Genomic DNA, 17,949 nt, shown 5'->3' on the forward strand with positions numbered 1-17,949 from the left:
GATGAGAAAGAAAGAATATGCTCATCGGCTGACTTGTCTGCCCGTATTCAACTTGCACAGCCCTGAAGTCTCAACTCCCCCTGCCATTGTCAGTTCCCAGCTGAAGCTGCACTGGGCATCCCAGGCCCAGCATTCACTCCACCTGTTGGTCTTCCAGATGTGCAGTATCTCTGGCTCGCTGACTCCATGCCGTGCTGCAAGCTCATCCAAAAGGTCGAACAGATACTTGACAGCGATTGGTACTGGGCGGTTAACACTCAGCACAGCCTGGAAAGCGTCATCCACAAACTTTTGCAGTGTTCCCTTTGGTGGATGAGTGGGGAAAAAAATAAAGGGGATTAGACAGATTATCTGATGCACCCTGAACAACAGAGACCTCTAGGAAGCACCACTTTAAAATAGCATAATCCTACTGTGAACCTTATTCTGCAACCCCAAAGTTGGCAACACGCCATTCCAATAACCTCTTCTGTACAGTCTACTACAGGCAGTCTCCAGCTTACGAATGAGTTCCACTCCTGAGAAAACAGAAATTTGTCTTTAAGTTGAATCTGTACGTAAGTCGGATCATGTATACGTGTTCCTCCACATTCACAGGGGTTAGGGGCACAGGACCTCCATGAAAGTGGAAACACTGCAAATATCTATAGGCCCCCCTCCCTGCCCAAACTTGCCAGGGCCTCCTCTTTGCAGCAAGGAAATGCCACAGAGATATTTCTCTCTCCAGATGGGTGGGACAGGAAGGCATGCTTTGGAGGCCTCCCTCTCTACCCTTTGCTTCCTCTCTCTCTATGATGATGCTTGGAGGCCCTCCCTCTCTCCCCTTTCAGCTCCTTTCTCTCTATCGTTATGATGTTTTTCTGCACTAATTTTTTAAAAGTTAATAGGCTTTATGACAGTTTGTTCATAAACACAGATTGTTTGTAACTCAGGGACTGCCTGTAGTCTGTCCTTCCTCTCTTGAAACAAAATTTAAGCCCATAATAGTTAAATATATAGAACTGGGCTCCCATCTCCAGTGCAAAAAAAAATCCAGTTCCATGCTCAGGAGCACTGCTTATATACCTTTCAGAAGGAGTACTCAGTATTACTCTCAGAAATTTTAAATTGTTTCCAGGGTTGTCTACCACTGTGCCTGAATATTTAACTAAACAGAATCTGAAGGTCAGGTCTGACTTAGAATCTTCAACATGGTTTGAACAGATTGTTTAGGTTTGGCTTATCATTATCAATCTCTTCTGAAATGTTTCCAAGGCATCCCAATTGGGAAACCACTGCTCTACAGCAGGGATGTGCAGAAAATAGACCCCAGAAAGTTTGGACTTCCAGTTCCCAGCATTCCTAACCACTGACTTCTGGGAACTGAAGTCAAAAATATCTGATGACTGAGTGGCCTAGAGAACTGCTCTATCCGAGGATTGGGATGGGGGGATGGATGAAAACGTTGCCTGTCCTTTACCTTCATAGAAAGCAGACGGGTGAGGTAGATCTCAGGAATAGCCTTTGCACGCTCACGCAGGCTGCTGCGTCGGTCTTGCTGCTGTTTTGTGGGTTCAGGTTCCTCGGATGGCTTTACAAGGTGCCAGAGGCGCAGTCCCCCCTCCTCGCCATCCTCTAACATAGGGGTATCTGAAAAGGTTGCATGCGGGAATTCATGACGTTGTAAGATGAGCTGGTCTGCCTCTTACCGCCTCTTCCCCAAGGGCCACAGTGTATCCTATGCACACCCAAGGGCTTGGAAAAACTACTGGGGCAAACAAAGCTGTGAGAAAAATGCTGATGCCTCTCCAAAGGGGAAAGCAGAGTTTCAGTGAGTCCATTGGAGGCTTGCTGTGTTTGATAAGAGCAGTATCAAGTGGTACCCACTGAAAAACAAAAGATCCTAGCTAGAATGCGGGATATCAGAGAATTCCAGACTCATTTCAGCCCATTCTGGATTCAAGTGACTCTGGCCTGCAGATTCTGCAGGAGACTCTCTTTCCAAATCATGAGGGTTCTTTGGATCTGTGGACTAGTTTTTCACTACTGGGGGGGATTTCTGCTAATTTGCATTAGCACTAATACATACTAGTGTTAATGTGTACTAGTGGAAATGGTGTCAAAAAATTCCAATTCCGTCAAGGGGAGGAAAACAAAACAAAAAATGCCTGACAATCTGCAAAACAAAGATGGAGCAGATTTAATACCTCAAGACAGGATCACAGAAGACCCATATAGAGGACCTACCCTGCTGTTTACTCTGCTGCCCACTGTATGATGCTTTGAAAACAAAACTTTATTTTATTACGTGCCTCAATATACAGGGTGGTCAGTCAATAATGTAGTAAGTCTATAGTAGGGCAAAGATCTATAAACTTGTATCAAAGCTGCTGCTCCAGTACAAAGCACAGAATTTAAACTAATCTCACAGAAACTAGGCTTTCTTTTTGGAGAGAAAACTCTAGTAAACTAGTCCTCATTAGTGCTCAGCCTAAGAAAAATCTAAACACTTGTGAACAGTTATTGCTGAAAGCTTAACAAAAATAATAATAATGGAATATTCACCAACCAAGGAGTCCACCCAGTTAGTGGACTCCTTGGATCCCACTCCACCCAGTTAGTTCCACCATCATCTGCCTAAGGTTCCATGCATCTGGCCTTCACACCCTTTGTGGCACAATGACCTGGTTCACATGTTGCAACCAACTGCAGGGTACCTAGCCCTCCTGCAGTTTTGTCAGTGATACGGCGCAGAGCCTCCCAAGAATGATCCTGGTTTATTCCCAGGATCTTTGCTCTTCATCTTTACACTGGCCATGCTATCTGCGGCATGCTGGGGGTTGTACACTTTGGAAGGCACCAGGCTGGGGAAGTCTGAATCACAAAGAGGAGGAAGCTCCTGTGCACAGGCTAGCACTGGTTCCAGGGCAAGGCAGAGACTCATACTCACTTTCTCCAGAGAAAATGTTCTGGCCAGTTCCCTGGGAGATGTCATTGTGAAGGCGGGGGATGAGGCTAACTGTGGCCCCATCTGGAACCTGAAGGAGGTTAAAGAGAGAGAGAGAAAGGAAAGCAAACAAGAAACTAAGATGGTGAAAAATTGTTTGGGTGAGAGAATGAAAGAGACTTCCTCTTTCAGGGAGGGAAGAGATTTGCAGGACATGCTCTGATCCAGGAAGCTCTTGTCAGAAACAAACAAAAAATCTAAACTCACAACTGCATCAAAGGCCATCCTTGATCATGCTTTTGGCTCTGGCCTCTTGGGCTTTTGGCTCTGGCCTCTTGGCAGAGCAGCAGAGGCACAGGCTGGGAGAGAGCGCTGAGTGGCCATGGCGAAGGCAAGGTAGGAGCTGGGCAGCGGAGCAGAGGGCCGGGAGCAGCAGAGAGGAAGGGGGCGGGGCCAGAGGGGCCAGGAGGAAGCAGGGGGCGGGGCCTCGTCCCTTGTCTGCGTCCCTTGGCTGCGGCCCGGGCTGTCCGGAGACTCCCTTCCCTGAGACACAGAGGTTTGATTGTTTGTTTGTTTGTTTTGTTTGTGCTGTGCTGTGCTTTGTTTTTCTTCCAATTTAAGTTTATTTTATCCTTGTGTGTGTGCGCGAGTGGGTTTTTGTCTGGGAGAACTGGGCAAGTGAGAGGAACTGCAGGACAGACAAGGCAGGGGACCAAGGTAGGGGCGGAAGGGATCCCAATGGCAGACCAGGAGATGGCCTTGGCGGGAGTCACGGGTGTTGCTGTCCGCTGTGAGAGCTGCGACATGTTTGCCCTTCTCCCCCAGGAGAGGCAGGGATACACTTGTCCTCGGTGCAAGATGGTGACCCTGCTAGAAGAGGAGGTGAGGTGCCTGAGGGCCGAGAGAGCTCTCCAGGCCCCCCCGGGGCAGCCCCCCTCTGGACAGAGGGCTGAGGGAGAGGCCAGGGGAGGAACAGCTACGGAGACATGGAGATATGTCACCCACAGGAGGAGGAGGTCAGCACAGCCTCCTCTTTCCCCTGGCACCAATCTGGAGCTGGGAAACAGGGTCTCTCCACTTGGGGAGGCTGGGGCTGATGAGGCCTCGGGGGACCAGCAGGACCCCCAGCCTGGGATGTCAGGCGGCAAGGGGGCCGCTGCGGGAGAGGCGAGGGCCAGGACACGGCCGCCCACCAACACCAGGAAGACACGGCGGTGGGTGATTGTTGTTGGGGACTCCCTGCTGAGGGGCACTGAGCCGGCGGTGTGCCGCCCCAACCTGGAGACAAGGGAGGTTTGCTGCCTGCCGGGCGCACGCATCCGGCATGTGAAGGACAGAGTGGAACGTCTTGTTCGCTCCGGGGGTCACCAGCTGCTCCTGGTGATCCATGTGGGCACAAACAATGTGGCCAGGCAGGGTGTGGTTGGGACCACCAGGGACTGTGGATCTGGACAGACTATGGAAGTGGGCAGGAGACAACAGGATGGCATTCAATGTGGATAAGTGCAAGGTCTTGCACTTGGGGCATAGGAATAGGTGTCATAAATACAGGCTAGGTGACAAGTGGCTGGAGAGCAGCACTTGTGAAAGGGACCTCGGGGTACTGGTTGACTGCAGGCTAAACATGAGTCAGCAGTGTGATGCGGTGGTCAAGAGGGCGAACGCCATCCTTTGTTGCACAGCCAGAAGTGTGACTTCTAGATCAAGAGAGGTATTACTACCACTCTACACGACTCTAGTGCGCCCGCAATTGGAGTACTGTGTTCAGTTTTGGGCCCCTCATTATAGAAAGGATATAGCCAGGTTGGAGTCAGTGCAGCGTAGGGCCACAAGGTTGGTGGCCAGTTTGCAGGGGATGCCATATGAGGTGAGACTGAGGGAACTGGGTCTCTTCAGCCTGGAGAAGAGGAGACTCAGAGGGGATATGTTGGCGACATACAGGTATGTGAGGGGATGTCACATGGAGGTGGGTAGAGACCTGTTCTCCCCTGCAGAGGAAGGCAGGACGTGCTCCAACGGAGCAAAGCTCAGGGAGCCAAGGTTCCATTTGGATGCCAGGAAGCACTTCCTGACAGTCAGGACCCCGAGGGTGTGGAATGGGCTTCCCCGGGAGGTGGTTGAGGCCCCATCGGTGCGGGTGTTCAAGGATAGGCTGGACGTCCACATGGTGGGCATGTCGTGAGCGGAGCCAGCTGGTGCCGGAGGTCAGACTAGATGGCCCGGGAGACCCCTTCTGACTCGCTCTGTTTCTATGTTTCTATAACCTTCCTCCACCCTTTCCTGTTCAACCTTATCCCACACTCACCCCACTGTACCTTGTAATGTTGTAGCGTGTTGAGTCGCTTCCATTGGTTTTGTGTGACAGATGTCAGATCCTCGTCAGAAAGTGTTAGGTGGCCAGCGACACCTGAGCGCCACTCTGAGGAAGGGAGGGAGAGACAACAGGTGAGGATCTCTTAGTTCCACAGCCTACCTTTGAATCTCCACTGAAGCAAACCTGAGTCACAATTTAAAGAATTCTTTCAAAATGAATTAAATGGCCTCAACAGATTTGTATCCTTCTTTATCCAGTACAAGGGATGCCTCCTCCCAGCCACCCAGAAATCCACAGATGGAGGAAAGAGTGAAAGAGACTCCTCACCTAGGTCAAGCGAGTGCACGGAAGGGCGCTGAGAGAAAGGCACACCCTTGTGGACCTGATCCAAGATCTTTTCCTTCACCTGGGTAATGGTGTCTGTGTCAAGGACACGGGCTGGGATGCGTTGCATCTCAGCCCCACCACTGGGCCCGCTCCCCCGCACCAGGACAGTCAAGGTCAGGGGCCGATACTCCACATCTTCTCGCAGCAGCCGTCCATCATTCAGCGTCCGCTTGGCCTTGCCTGTCACGGCATCCACTGGGCCCTTGTCCACCTGGTACTTGATGGCGCGGAACAGCATGTACAGGGGCTCCCCAGCCACCTCCTTCGCCCGGAAAGAAAGAAATAGGAGGATAAGGATGAAGGTTGGGCTCCTGGGTTGAAAAGGTCCCCTCTCTACAGCACATCCATCAGGAGCTCCATAGTCGGATCTTCCTCTTTTTCACCAGACTAACATCAGGGTTATTTTTGGAAGTGTAGGTAAAAAACAGCTGGTGGTATTGGCTGCTTAATTCTGTTTTCAGAGAATGTCAGCTTTAAAAACAAAATGAACTACTCCCCCCAGCTTCTAGTCTCATAAAGGTTGAAAGTGTCTGTGTGCTAAGTCTTGGATGCCAGAGGAGAGGCTGCATAGGTTTCTCAGCAACCACCAAGGCAAGGCTGCAGGATCCTGCATGACTCCCGATGCATCCCCATGACTACCAGAATGAGAATATATAATGCAAGACAGGTAAAACAAACAAACAAGCCCTCGTGCATGTTTCCTTTACATAAAGCATACAGAATACAAGCCTCAATTTTCCTCAATGCAAACTTGGGTTACTCTGGCATGTGGTTTTAGGCTGGCTTGATTTTAGGATAGGTTAAGCCCACCCCTCATCAGCGCGAACCATGGAGGGCTGCGGCATGCTACTTTATAAAGTGGAGTAGGGGTAATGGGAGGGAGAGAGAGAATGTGAGGCACAAGCAAGCATTTGCTGCTGCAGCACAGGAAATAGAGATTTGCTTCCTGGTACTATTACTAGGTGGATGTCTTTTAAGCTATTCAATATAAATGGATGCACAAAGGAAAGCAGGAAGGGGGAAACTGCCAAGCTAGCACTGGTGGCTGCACACAATTGCTTAAGGCAACCATACTGTGAGCAGCTAGGCCTGTGCACCATTTCCCTCCTTCTTCCCAGCAATGCAACTTCCTCTCTGCCTCCATCCTCCACTCCTGCCTTAGATTGAGAAAAATAATCTCCGACCTGCTGCTCCTTGTCAGATGTGTTGGACTACAACGCCCATCATTCCCAGTCAACACGGCCAACAAAGAATCATGGTCCAACACATATGGAGAGTGCCTGGTTGGGAAAGGCTGGCCTAGAATACACAATCCAGACATGCTGAGCTTACCCTGAGATAGGAGTAGAGACAGATGGACATCCAGTTGGTCAGTAGCTTCTCCACCATGGTTTCTGTCCTGCAGAATGGTCATAAAAATGAGTGAACTTGTTTCAGCAATATCCCAACCATTCCAAGTTTTACTACAAGAACCAGCTCTTAGTCCCCACTGCCAACAAAAGGTGGGGCAAACTGGCTTTAGTTCACTTGGTGTTGCAGAATATAAACTGCCCACAGAGCCTGAGGTTTTGAATGTTTAATCCTATTCCGCAGAACAGACACGGGGTTATGCAGCATGGTTTCAGCAGAATGGTCTTGATACCAAAACTCTTAGCTCCCTTTACAGGCACAGAGGTCCCTTCCTTTGCTGGAGAAAAAGTTAGATGTTTTAACAAAAGACTTCAGGACAATGCCTCTGAGTATGTGCAGAGTACTTAACACTAAGTTCAGGAAGTCTATAAAGTGGACAAGGAGTGACAAGAAAGAAAGGGTGCAAGACAGACATGCAAACATTGCTGCTGTTACAGAAAAAATCAGTTTTTGCTTTTCTCTGCTATTTGTTTATAATTATCAACAACAGTAGTTGCTTTCATATAAAACAGCAAAGGGGAGAAAGATCAGGGGGTACCATAGAAATAAATTTATTGCAGCATGAGTTTTTGCTGTTTGTGAGGTTCCAGGTTAAGCCTTAATTACCTCCTGGTATCAGCAAATAGAAGGAAAGTGGGGAAAGGAGGCAGACAATTCCTGTCAGTTAGTAACCCTAACACAGACACCGCCACCAGATGTAAAGGCTTCTATACTCTGCAGAGAAGGGTGTAAGTGCCTTTGAGAGACTTCTCTGGATAAAACACCTTTCCTCACTCTTCATGCATATATGCAATGCTTCCATCCATCTTCTCCCACCTGCATGCCCAATGCCTCCAGCGTACTTTACCTATAAACGGTCTGACTCCCTGCCGCTCCGGGGCCTACCTGCGGAGCATGAGCTTGGCGTTGCGGGCCACACACTGGGCAGCAAGATCACTCAGCAGGGTCTGCATGATGTCAGTTAGGTACTCCAAGCGCCCGTGAAGAGCCAGTGAGAGGAGGGACGCTGCATGACATCGATCCCGCTGGGAGAAGGTAGGTTGGGCCTCCAGTGTTCGGATTAGCTGAGAAGCGGTAGATAAAGCCCATCACCATCCCTTCCAGGATTCCCACTCTGTGCTACAGCCCATTCAGTGTGTTTCTCTCCTGAGGCTTGAAACACACGAGGCTGTTCGTGTTCTCAGCTGCTGAGACAGCAGAAAAAAAGCTCCCAACAAGACAAGGCCCATCCATGTGGGACTGCATTCCCCAAACCAGCACCCTGGGAGGTGCAGTCCAAAATGTCTGGAGGGCATCAGACTGGGGAAGGATGATCTAGGAAGCACTGGACTGCAGCTCAGAGGTTGGCACTGTGAGCTTTACAATTCTGCAATATATGAAGTGGGAGATTTTCGACAAAAGAGTTCCCTCCTCCCAGGAATTCCCTCCACCACAAATCTTTCTATTTGCCTCCCATCTCCCACCTCCTGCAAAACATCAGTTGTGCCTTTATGGCTGGTGAGTGGCTGTAGGTACTTCAACTCCCACTGCACGTAAGCATTTAAATTACAGCTTTGATCTCCAGGTAATAACAGGCACCCCTCCATACACACAAATTACAAGTGCAAAGCTCTCCAGTTACAATGGGGGAGGGGGGCAAGGAGTGGCCCATGGGCTGCATGCAGCCCCCACTGGTGGTGGTGGGGCTGTTGAAATTGCTGCTGCAGTGGTGGTGGCATAAAACCAGTAATTCTGCAAGAAATGTGGGGACCATGTGTCTTGTTTACTGACAGAGTCACGCTCCTGGAAGCCTCTGGAGTGCAATTCTGCTTGCAAACAAGGTACTTTGTTTCCTGGCAAAATGTCATCTTTTTTGCTACTGCTGCAGCAATTTCAGCATGATGCAGTTCACAGTTGGTCACAGATAAGGTCATGTGAGCCCTGACCCCAAGGGGTTGCCCATCCCTGACTTAAAGCACAGCCTGCCTCTCCCTCCCAAGAGTGGCAGAGAATCTACCTGGTAACCCAGCCACTTTCCAAAAGCTGCCTTTTCCCTTCCCCAGAATGCCCACCGTCAGCAAGAAGATTTTGATGTTCAGCAGATTGGAGAGCTGCCCTAGGCCCTGCTCCACTGTGGCACGGCGGCCCTCGGGCAGGTCCAGCACCCGTCGCAAGGGCACATCCCCCTGAGCCGGGAAGAAGACACGTTGGGTGTAGGTGTTGTAGTCCAGGAATGGGATCCCCAAGCCCTCTAGCTCCCCGCTTAGGTCAGTCATTTCTGTCATTAGGTCTAAAGAAAGAAGGTTGCATTGAGTGGCAGGGGAATGAAAAGAAGCAGGGAAGAGGGAAGGGGGAAGGCAAGCATGAGCAACACTGATAATTCACGTGTAAGAATAGCCGGTTGTTTGATAGAAGTCTTTACCTAAAACTCAGCAACTACATGTGTCAGCAAACACCCCCCTGTGATGCACCTCAAAGAGCTCCCTTTTTGCAATTCTGGAGATTTTTCCTTTCAGAAAGTAGCTGCCCACCTAGGGCTGTCCCCTCTTTCACAAGGTCTGCTCCTGCCTTTATAAAACAGCCAGCCACACAGATATGACGCTTTTCTCACCACTAGGCTCCATGCCAATAAATCTGCTTAATTTCTGAGGGTCAGGTTGATGTTAATTGCATGGAAGTAGAGCTAATTAAAAAAAGAACTGACAGTTCTCTTCCTAATCCAACAATAAGATATAAATCCACTTTCACTCTTGCCACCTGTTTCTTCATCCAGTTTTTCAACCTTCAGTTCTCACTGCACTAACAGTAAAATCCTATGCATGCATACGCAGAAGTAAGTTCTACTGCATTCCATGGAATTTACTCCCTGGTAAGTGTGCCTAGGATTTACACCCCTTTCTAGTCAACATGGGCTCGATCCAGAAAGGCAGCTCAGAAATATCAGCTTAGGTTGATGGAGTGGCCATGTCCTTCTCTATGCTCTCCTCTGAGAGGCTCACCCGGTACCTACATTATAGCTTTTGGTGCCAGATGAAGACCATTTCATTTTCTCAGGCAGTTTAGTTCTTTAGTTTTTATTGTCTGCAATCTGGTATTGTATTTTTAGAGCACTGCAAGTGTACTGTACAGTAATTTTAGATTTTTAAAGGCTTGATATTGTGTTTTACCATGCCATTCTATGTTATGGTTTTATTTGTTAGGCATTTTCCAGAGAGCTTCCGCTGTTAGGTGGTATAGAAGTATAATAAAGAAATGCTTCCTAAATCTCTTGCCCACCCATGATTTTCAATCAGGGATATCAAACAACCAAAGTCCCCAGGCAATGTATACATCCAGATGGGAAAGCCAATACTCTTTCTCACCGCCTTACCCTACACCTCCCAAGATTTCCCAAAAGTTGTTGAGTTTTCAGCCTTCACAAAAATGGTTCTCTGTGTGGGATATCTAAGATCTGTGTGATTTGACAGGAAAACAACTATACAACTAGACAAATCAATGAGCAACTGAGATGCTTTTCACATCCTCATAGCTGGTCCATATAATTCATATTTGTTCCCTCTTCCCCATCCAGTTTGGAGCTGGTTCTATAGCAGAGAAGGGGACCTCCAGATCATGGACCAGAGAGGTTTTCACCCAACTCTCAATTTCTTTTGCTATTATCTTTCATCATTGATAAGAGTGTACTAAAATTAATCCTTAAATACCCTGCAAAGTACTGAGCTGTGGCAAATATTTAATGTACATTTTGCTGCTAGTAAGTGGACCTGCAGGGACTTGGTATTTGGGATGCTCTCTGCCAGTACTGCAATCCTACTTGCTTCTGAGTAGACATGCAAAATACTTGTTCTGCTTACTAGTGAGTAGGCTTAAAATGGGAAGCCCGCCCTGCTTTGGGCCTGTCCACAGATGGAACATGCCACTGCACCTGAAACCTTTCTTCTTTTGACATTTGGCCCTTGGGTGGAAAAGGTTCCTCACCTCTGATCTATACCCCCCATCCCAGTCATCCCTCTTCCTTCCTTTCCCAAGTTCAGAGTCATCTCCTTCCTTCCTTCTACTATATACACTAACTCGGCCTTCCCCAATGAGGTGCCTTCTAGGTCTATTAGAGTACAATCCCAATCATTGTGTTCTAACACAACTGAAGGGTGCCATATCAGGACATCTTGGGCTGGTCACATTCCATACCAGTGAATTCCTTGCGACATTGATCGCCAACGCTGCTCTCCATGTTCTCCAGCTGTACCAGCACTTTCTTGTAGTCTCGAAGGGCTTGTTTGCTCTTCCGTCTGCCAGGATGTGGGGAGAGGGACAAAACATACAATTGCTCAGCAACGAAGTTGGGACTAGAGACACAAGGTGGTTTCCTCTGCTTGTGCATTCTCCCCCCTTGGATCGTGGCCATCATTTTTTACCTGTACATCAGGATGAGGAGCAACACAACAAAAGCCAGCACAGCTGCTCCCACTCCCAGCCCAATTTGGGCTTCAGGAGGGAAACGGGACGGTGGCTCTGTGTCATAGCGAATTCGACCAAGATCCAGGAGTAAGTTTCCCATCTGTACCTGTAAAGGAACAATAGAGGCACAGAAAGCTGATTCCAGAGAGGTATATTTGGTCACAGCAACAAAACAAAAACACATACTGAACAACAAAGTTGGTAACACCTTAAAGACTAACATTTTTAAGCCCTGGTCACCTAAGATCAATATACAAAGCTGAGGAAATGAAAGCTCCCAATTCCTTATTTTTTTCCCCTTCTAAACCAGCCTCCCCCAACCAGGTGTCCTCCAGATGTGCTAGACTACATGTGTTATCCCCATCAAGCCATGCTGGCTGGGCAATGCTGTGATGTCCAACACATCTAGAAGGTGCCAGCTTCAGGAAGGCCGTAAAATAGCGGCAGGAAGCGCAGTTAGGCTAGGCCTACAGGCCTAATTGTACTGGACAGGAGCTTCCCCACTTAAGCCAAATCTAACATTGCAATCATTCTGTCATAAAGGAATCTCCACTTCCATCAGGATTCCATTTCCATCCATCCCTTTTGTTCAACAGCAGTCTGGCAATCCATTCACAAGTCTCACACAATCTATGGATGGGTTTTGAGCCACCATGTAGGACCTATATGACACATGGTTCTACCTAGTTATATTAAATCTTGTAAGGAACCTTTCCCAACCTGATGTACTCCATATGTGCTGGACTGAGCATCAAGTGTTGGGAATAGGTGGGCTCAAAGACAGGTATTCAAATATGTCACCACCCTTTTCTCTCTTCTTGTTGTTGTTAGTCGTGAAGTCGTGTCCGACCCATCGCGACCCCATGGACAACATTCCTCCAGGCCTTCCTGTCCTCCACCATCCCCCAGAGTCCACTTAAGCTCACACCAACTGCTTCAGTGACTCCATCTAGCCACCTCATCCTCTGCTGTCCCCTTCTTCTTTTGCCATCAATTGTTCCCAGCATTAGGCTCTTCTCCAGGGGGTCCTTCCTTCTCATTAGGTGGCCAAAGTATTTGAGTTTCATCACTATCTGGCCTTCCAAAGAGCAGTCAGGGTTGATCTCCTCTAGGACTGACCAGTTTGATCGCCTTGCAGTCCAAGGGACTCGCAGGAGTCTCCTCCAGCACCACAATTCAAAGGCCTCAATCTTTTAGTGCTCAGCCTTCCTTATGGTCCAGCTTTCACAGCCATTCATTGCAACTGGGGAAACCATAGCCTTGACTATATGCACTTTTGTTGGCAGGGTGATGTCTCTGCTTTTTAGTATGCTGTCCAGATTTGCCATAGCTTTCCTCCCCAGGAGCAAGCGTCTTTTAATTTCTTGGCTGCAGTCCCCACCTGCAGTGATCTTGGAGCCCAGAAAATAAAATCTACAACTCTAAAATTACTGATGTTGCCAGTACCGGTTCAAATACAATGGGTGCTGTCCTTTTAAAGGAAGGTTTGGGGGCTGTGGAGAAAATACTGGGACCAGGTTCCTTTTCTATTTGGAGAGTAAATTTTAGGATTGCTATGTTCTGCCACCTAATCTTGCTTGACCAAGGGTAAGCTCAGCACCAGACAGTCTGTGTGTGGGAGGGAAAGAGTTACAAGCCCCGCCTCTGGATCAGGGTTCAGCAAGCCCATTCCTGCACAAGGAGTGTTTGGCTTGAAGCAGGAAAGAACATTCAGGGCCACCACACAGCTTTGTTTCTTATCTCTTTAATCCTTCTGAATTCACACTATGGGCATATAAAGGTCTGTAAAACAGATCTTTATCTCGAAGGCATATTTACATAACTGACATAGACCAGTTTAATAGTCACTCCCTCTCAAAGGAGCTGCCATTCTCTGTGCATGGAACAGAGGGGGACTCCAGAGCTCTCAGCCCCACACCACCCAGTTACCAGGAAAGAAGCCATAACAGCTCAAACAAGCATCAAGCCAAGGTATTTGTATCCCATGCATCTGCAGTCCCCCCTGCAGTGTTTTATGGATGGATCAGGAAATCTAATCTGTAGCGGCCAAGGATCCAATTGTTAGTCATTATGCAAACTCCAAGGGCGTGATCTCCTCTGTGTACTTTTAGCAAGTCAGGCACCTAGTAAGAGAGTTTCCTCCAGAACTGGATCTACACAGAAAATCTAAACAGATGTGTGCGTGTGGTGGGTGGCAAAGTACAGGTGGGTAAGGGAATGATTCCTGCATAGTGCACGCACGCACACCCGCACGTGCACACACACACTTTTCCTTCCCAACAATCTATTTCCTGAACTCACAATGAACTCTGGCAGCACAGAGGAAGCATTAAGTGGCTGGGGGGGCTGCAAGGGGGGCTCACAGTACAAATGGTTAAGCGTGAGGGTCTTGACTGTGCAGACGCTGTTGCCAATGATGACCCGCACTTCATCCTTGCTGATGCCAAGGTTCAAGCCTTCTCCCTGCAGGGATGCAGAAAAAGAGTGTCCAAGGTACAGTTCCCTGTTTGTTTGTTCACACAGGATGAAGCAGCATTGTGGGGTAACTTAACCCTGTATCCCTTTTGCTCCACGCTGGGCACTGCGCCGTAACTCCAATGCCTTTGAGTGGCGATTCCTTTGCACTTGATGAACAAATCAGAGCACACAACAGGGTGAGTGTCCCCCACCCCCACTTAAAAGACACTGCTTGGGACAAAAAACAAGTATCGATAAAAAGAGGAAGAGAAGGTGGTCAAGGCAGCTATCAGGCAACAAGATATGCCAATTGGGCTGCATTCAGATAGGTCTGTCATGAGTTACACAGGCCTAACTACTCCCATAACCCTTAAACTTTTGGATAACTAGGGCAGGGGGATTAGAATTCAAGCAGATTTCATGCCTGCCATCAAACAGAAGCACACATGCATGAACATATGAGTAGACTGATAGGCTCCTAGAAGACCAGGCAGCCTTCCTCCCCAAAACTGCAGGAAGGCTCAGTTAATATTGCCTTCCAGCATCTTGACTTCCCTTTGCCCAGTCAGTCAAAGCACAGGGGTGCTGAAGTTCCTGGAAAGCACCCCACTCCCTTGTTGAGGGGGTGCAACAGGGAAACTCGGTGCATCTTTATTCCTCCCCTTGGAAAGATGCCCGTCTTATATTTGAGGTAGGCAATTTATAGGACAAATGTCTGGAAGGCTGTAATACCCATCAGCCCTAGTCCAACCAATAGCAAAGACAACGGGAGCTGTGGCTTTCCAGATGTTTTGACCAGCAAGCTACCCAACCCTGCCATGTATCACCAAGATGCTAGAGGAATGTAGGGCCACAAGGTTGGTGGCCGGTTTGCAGGGGATGCCATGTGAGGCGAGACTGAGGGAACTGGGTCTCTTCAGCCTGGAGAAGAGGAGACTCGGAGGGGATATGTTGGCGACATACAGGTATGTGAGGGGATGTTCTCCCCTGCAGAGGAAGGCAGGACGCGCTCCAACGGAGCAAAGCTCAGGGAGCCAAGGTTCCATTCGGATGCCAGGAAGCACTTCCTGACAGTCAGGACCCCGAGGGTGTGGAATGGGCTTCCATGGGAGGTCGTTGAGGCCCCATCGGTGCGGGTGATCAAAGATAGGCTGGACATGCACATGGTGGGCATGTCGTGAGCAGAGCCGGCTGGTGCCGGAGGTCAGACTAGATGGCCTGGGAGGCCCCTTCTGACTCTCTCTGTTTTCTATGTTTCTATGAACCAAGATTTCAGTGGGGCTGCCCAATCCAAGGCACACTTCATGTCTCCAATGACACACTTGTGTGCCCCAGTGCACAAAAAGGGGATCGATACTCTTCAATACAATTCTTTGCTGACATTTAGCTGTATTGTACTCTGAGTGCAGCAAGAGAGGGAGCTGCTGAGATTTTTTGTAGGCTTTGATGAAGGTACAATGCAGCACCAATAGCTGAGCAAATGACAAGAGTGGCGATGAAGCAGGTTCTGAAAAGTATCACTGTCCAGGAAGCAAGGGAGGCATGACCACAGCATCCCTGGAAGCTTCCTCCCCACTTCCACGGCCTCACAACCAACCTTGATAGGGTCCTGGTGTCATCTCCACTCCTCACCTCTATGTCTAAGACGTTGCCAGGCTTAAGACTGAAAGGACGTCCGGTGGAATCCCTGCCAGGCCAGCGCAGTTGAGGATTAGGCTTGTAGGAGAAATCTTGGCCTCCACTGGCATTCCTAAAGGAGACACGGAGCCCATCCAGCTCAAAGAGAAGATGGTGGAAGCGAGCATGGGGTGGCACAGCAGGTGAAGGACAGAGGAGCAGGGTGGATGAATTGGCACAGCAAGTCTCCCAGCACTGTGAAGATACAAGACATGGGGGCGGGGTGAGTAAAAGAGAGAAGGGCTCCCAAACTGCAATTGCCAAGCCAAAACATCCATTCCCCACTCTCCCTGCACTCACCTCCAGCAAGTTCCCAACCTCAACACAGGGACGTGGCGGAGCTGGGGTCAGTGGGGCATGAGGCCCCTGCAAGGAGTCACATGCTCTTTTCTTCCGGCGGCTTTCCACTCCTTCCTCTTCCGGCTCCAGAACAGCTTTAATGAGTGGCTGCAGCACCACATCCAAATTCATCCCTTCAACGTGAATGATCCGTCCTCCCCTGAGGAAAACCAGCATCCAGAAAGGTGAAGAGTGGCCTAGCTCTTCTGTGAAGGCTTTGGTTGAACCCCCAAGTGAAATGAGGCCCAAGACATACATTCATTCTGACAACCCTGCCTCTCTTTCCTTCTCCCCCTCTGACAAAATTGAAGACCAGCAGGATGGAATATTCTTCACATTTTAGCTTTTATGTGGCTGCTTTTAAAGAAAAGGTGGCATGTGGAGGAGGGGCAGGCCCTGATTGGATCAGGACCATAGTGTGGGCAATGGCACAGAGCCCTCCTTCCTGACGCCAGGTCCCTCGTCCAACTTACCCAGCTGCCACCGGGCATTATCTAAAACCAAAGATTGTGTGTGGTTTTTGATCTGTTTTAGCAAATGCAAATCCATGAAGATTTAAATTGGTCATTCAAGAAATATTTGATTCAACAGCTGACAGCCTTAATCATTCTCCCTCCCCAGCAGCTTTTTACCCATGGAAGCTGGTGGATGGGAAAGCTCCAGTTAGTTGCGGGTTAAGTGTGTAATGGAAGGGTTTCTCCTGCAGTAGGCGCTGTGCTTCGCCGTACTGGACCCAGACACGTGCCTCTTGTGGTTTTGGGCTGGCACTGGTGCGGCAGATGATGGCCTCAGGTTTCATGGGTTCCTCGCTGTTGGGTGAGAAGGCAAAGAGGCCAGATGAGGGCTCAGAGCAGGACTAGATGCAAAAAATGAGATTGGGGGAACCAGCAGTAGGGGGAATAAAGAGAAGCTGCATCACTCACAGGATGCAGGGCAGGTCCCCCACAAAGGTGGCTATCTCAGTGCCTGTCAGAAGCTGCTCCCCAGTGATGGTGAGCCGAGTGCCCCCAGCCATGGGACCAAGCCTTGGGTACAGATCAAGAAGGGTGGGGTCCTGTGGAGAGAAGCACCTATCAGGGCTGCAGATGATGCTTAAGGTGTTCACAGCATCCGCCCTGCCCTTCCCCTTCCTCCCAAGATAGTAACTTGATACTGGCACTGGGGATGTTCATCATGTCAGCGAACCACCTGGAGCTAACCTGCCTTCCCCTGCCCCCTCATCTGCCAGTTGCAAAGCAGTCTTCAGCTCCGAGAGTTACAGGGCCATTTCCACCCCTGTGGGTCACATACCTTCCCATAGGTCCTGAAAACATTGGTGAGGGGATTAAAAATAAAATAAGCCCTCAACCCCGGCTTGAACACCCAACTGCTCCCCTCATTCTGTGTCAGACACTGACCTGGTAGGTGAAGTGGCTTGCAGAAACTCCTGGGGGACGGTCTCCAACAGTGACCTCCACAGGGCCAGACAATCCTCGCTTTCCAGGAGGCACCTCACAGACAATCCTACAGGGTGGTACAGAAAAGCCCTATTGCAGAGAAGGTTGCAGAATGTCTCATCAGAGACAGCTTCTTTTTTTAAGAGAAAGGACAAAATGGTGAATGCAAGATCCATGAGCTCTTGTTAATATTCCAAGAATGCCCTTTAAAGAAAATGTATGAATTTGCCACAAAATATTGCCATGGCCACTACTTTTCCATGAGCTATAGACAAATTCATGGATGCATGGAGGACAAGGTACATCACCACCTCTCAGCCCTCATGGCTGTATGGAAAATCCCAGTTCAGAAGCATCAAACCAATGAGCACCACTTTCCGGGAAGCAACACGGCCTGCATGGGAGTTCCTGGCCATGGAAGGAAACCATGGAAACAGATGTTCTGGATGATGTCTCCCAACATTCCTGGCCTTTGGGCAGGTTAACTGGGGTGAGATGGGAGTTGAGGTCAAAACCTCGGAAAGGCACAAGGTTGGAGAAAGGTTGTTAGAATCCTTGTGCCCTGT

The 17,949-nt window shown here is 49.1% G+C and overlaps 1 protein-coding gene across 5 annotated transcripts in view; it reads right to left on the bottom strand.

Annotated features, from left to right (window-relative positions):
* The window catches only part of LOC123030121 (ATP-binding cassette sub-family D member 1-like), a 107,193-nt gene that overhangs the window by 13,427 nt on the left and 75,817 nt on the right, over nucleotides 1-17,949 (bottom strand). For 4 of the 5 annotated variants that reach the window (XM_044443751.1, XM_044443750.1, XM_044443753.1 and 1 more), the window contains 16 exons: nucleotides 17,345-17,450; nucleotides 16,871-17,001; nucleotides 16,580-16,756; nucleotides 15,909-16,107; nucleotides 15,564-15,803; nucleotides 13,776-13,937; nucleotides 11,432-11,580; nucleotides 11,205-11,305; nucleotides 9,089-9,306; nucleotides 7,923-8,101; nucleotides 6,960-7,026; nucleotides 5,568-5,889; nucleotides 5,242-5,345; nucleotides 2,930-3,017; nucleotides 1,460-1,629; nucleotides 143-303 (listed from right to left, as the gene is read on the bottom strand). In XM_044443751.1, the coding sequence (XP_044299686.1) occupies nucleotides 143-303; nucleotides 1,460-1,629; nucleotides 2,930-3,017; nucleotides 5,242-5,345; nucleotides 5,568-5,889; nucleotides 6,960-7,026; nucleotides 7,923-8,101; nucleotides 9,089-9,306; nucleotides 11,205-11,305; nucleotides 11,432-11,580; nucleotides 13,776-13,937; nucleotides 15,564-15,803; nucleotides 15,909-16,107; nucleotides 16,580-16,756; nucleotides 16,871-17,001; nucleotides 17,345-17,450 (2,574 nt within the window). Of the gene's footprint in view, nucleotides 1-142; nucleotides 304-1,459; nucleotides 1,630-2,929; nucleotides 3,018-5,231; nucleotides 5,346-5,567; nucleotides 5,890-6,959; nucleotides 7,027-7,922; nucleotides 8,102-9,088; nucleotides 9,307-11,204; nucleotides 11,306-11,431; nucleotides 11,581-13,775; nucleotides 13,938-15,563; nucleotides 15,804-15,908; nucleotides 16,108-16,579; nucleotides 16,757-16,870; nucleotides 17,002-17,344; nucleotides 17,451-17,949 lie in introns of those variants that run through there. The other variant, XR_006416045.1, reaches the window with a different exon arrangement.

Source organism: Varanus komodoensis, unplaced genomic scaffold (assembly GCF_004798865.1).
Source record: "Varanus komodoensis strain SLA01 unplaced genomic scaffold, ASM479886v1 scaffold42, whole genome shotgun sequence".
Lineage (NCBI taxonomy): Eukaryota > Metazoa > Chordata > Lepidosauria > Squamata > Varanidae > Varanus > Varanus komodoensis.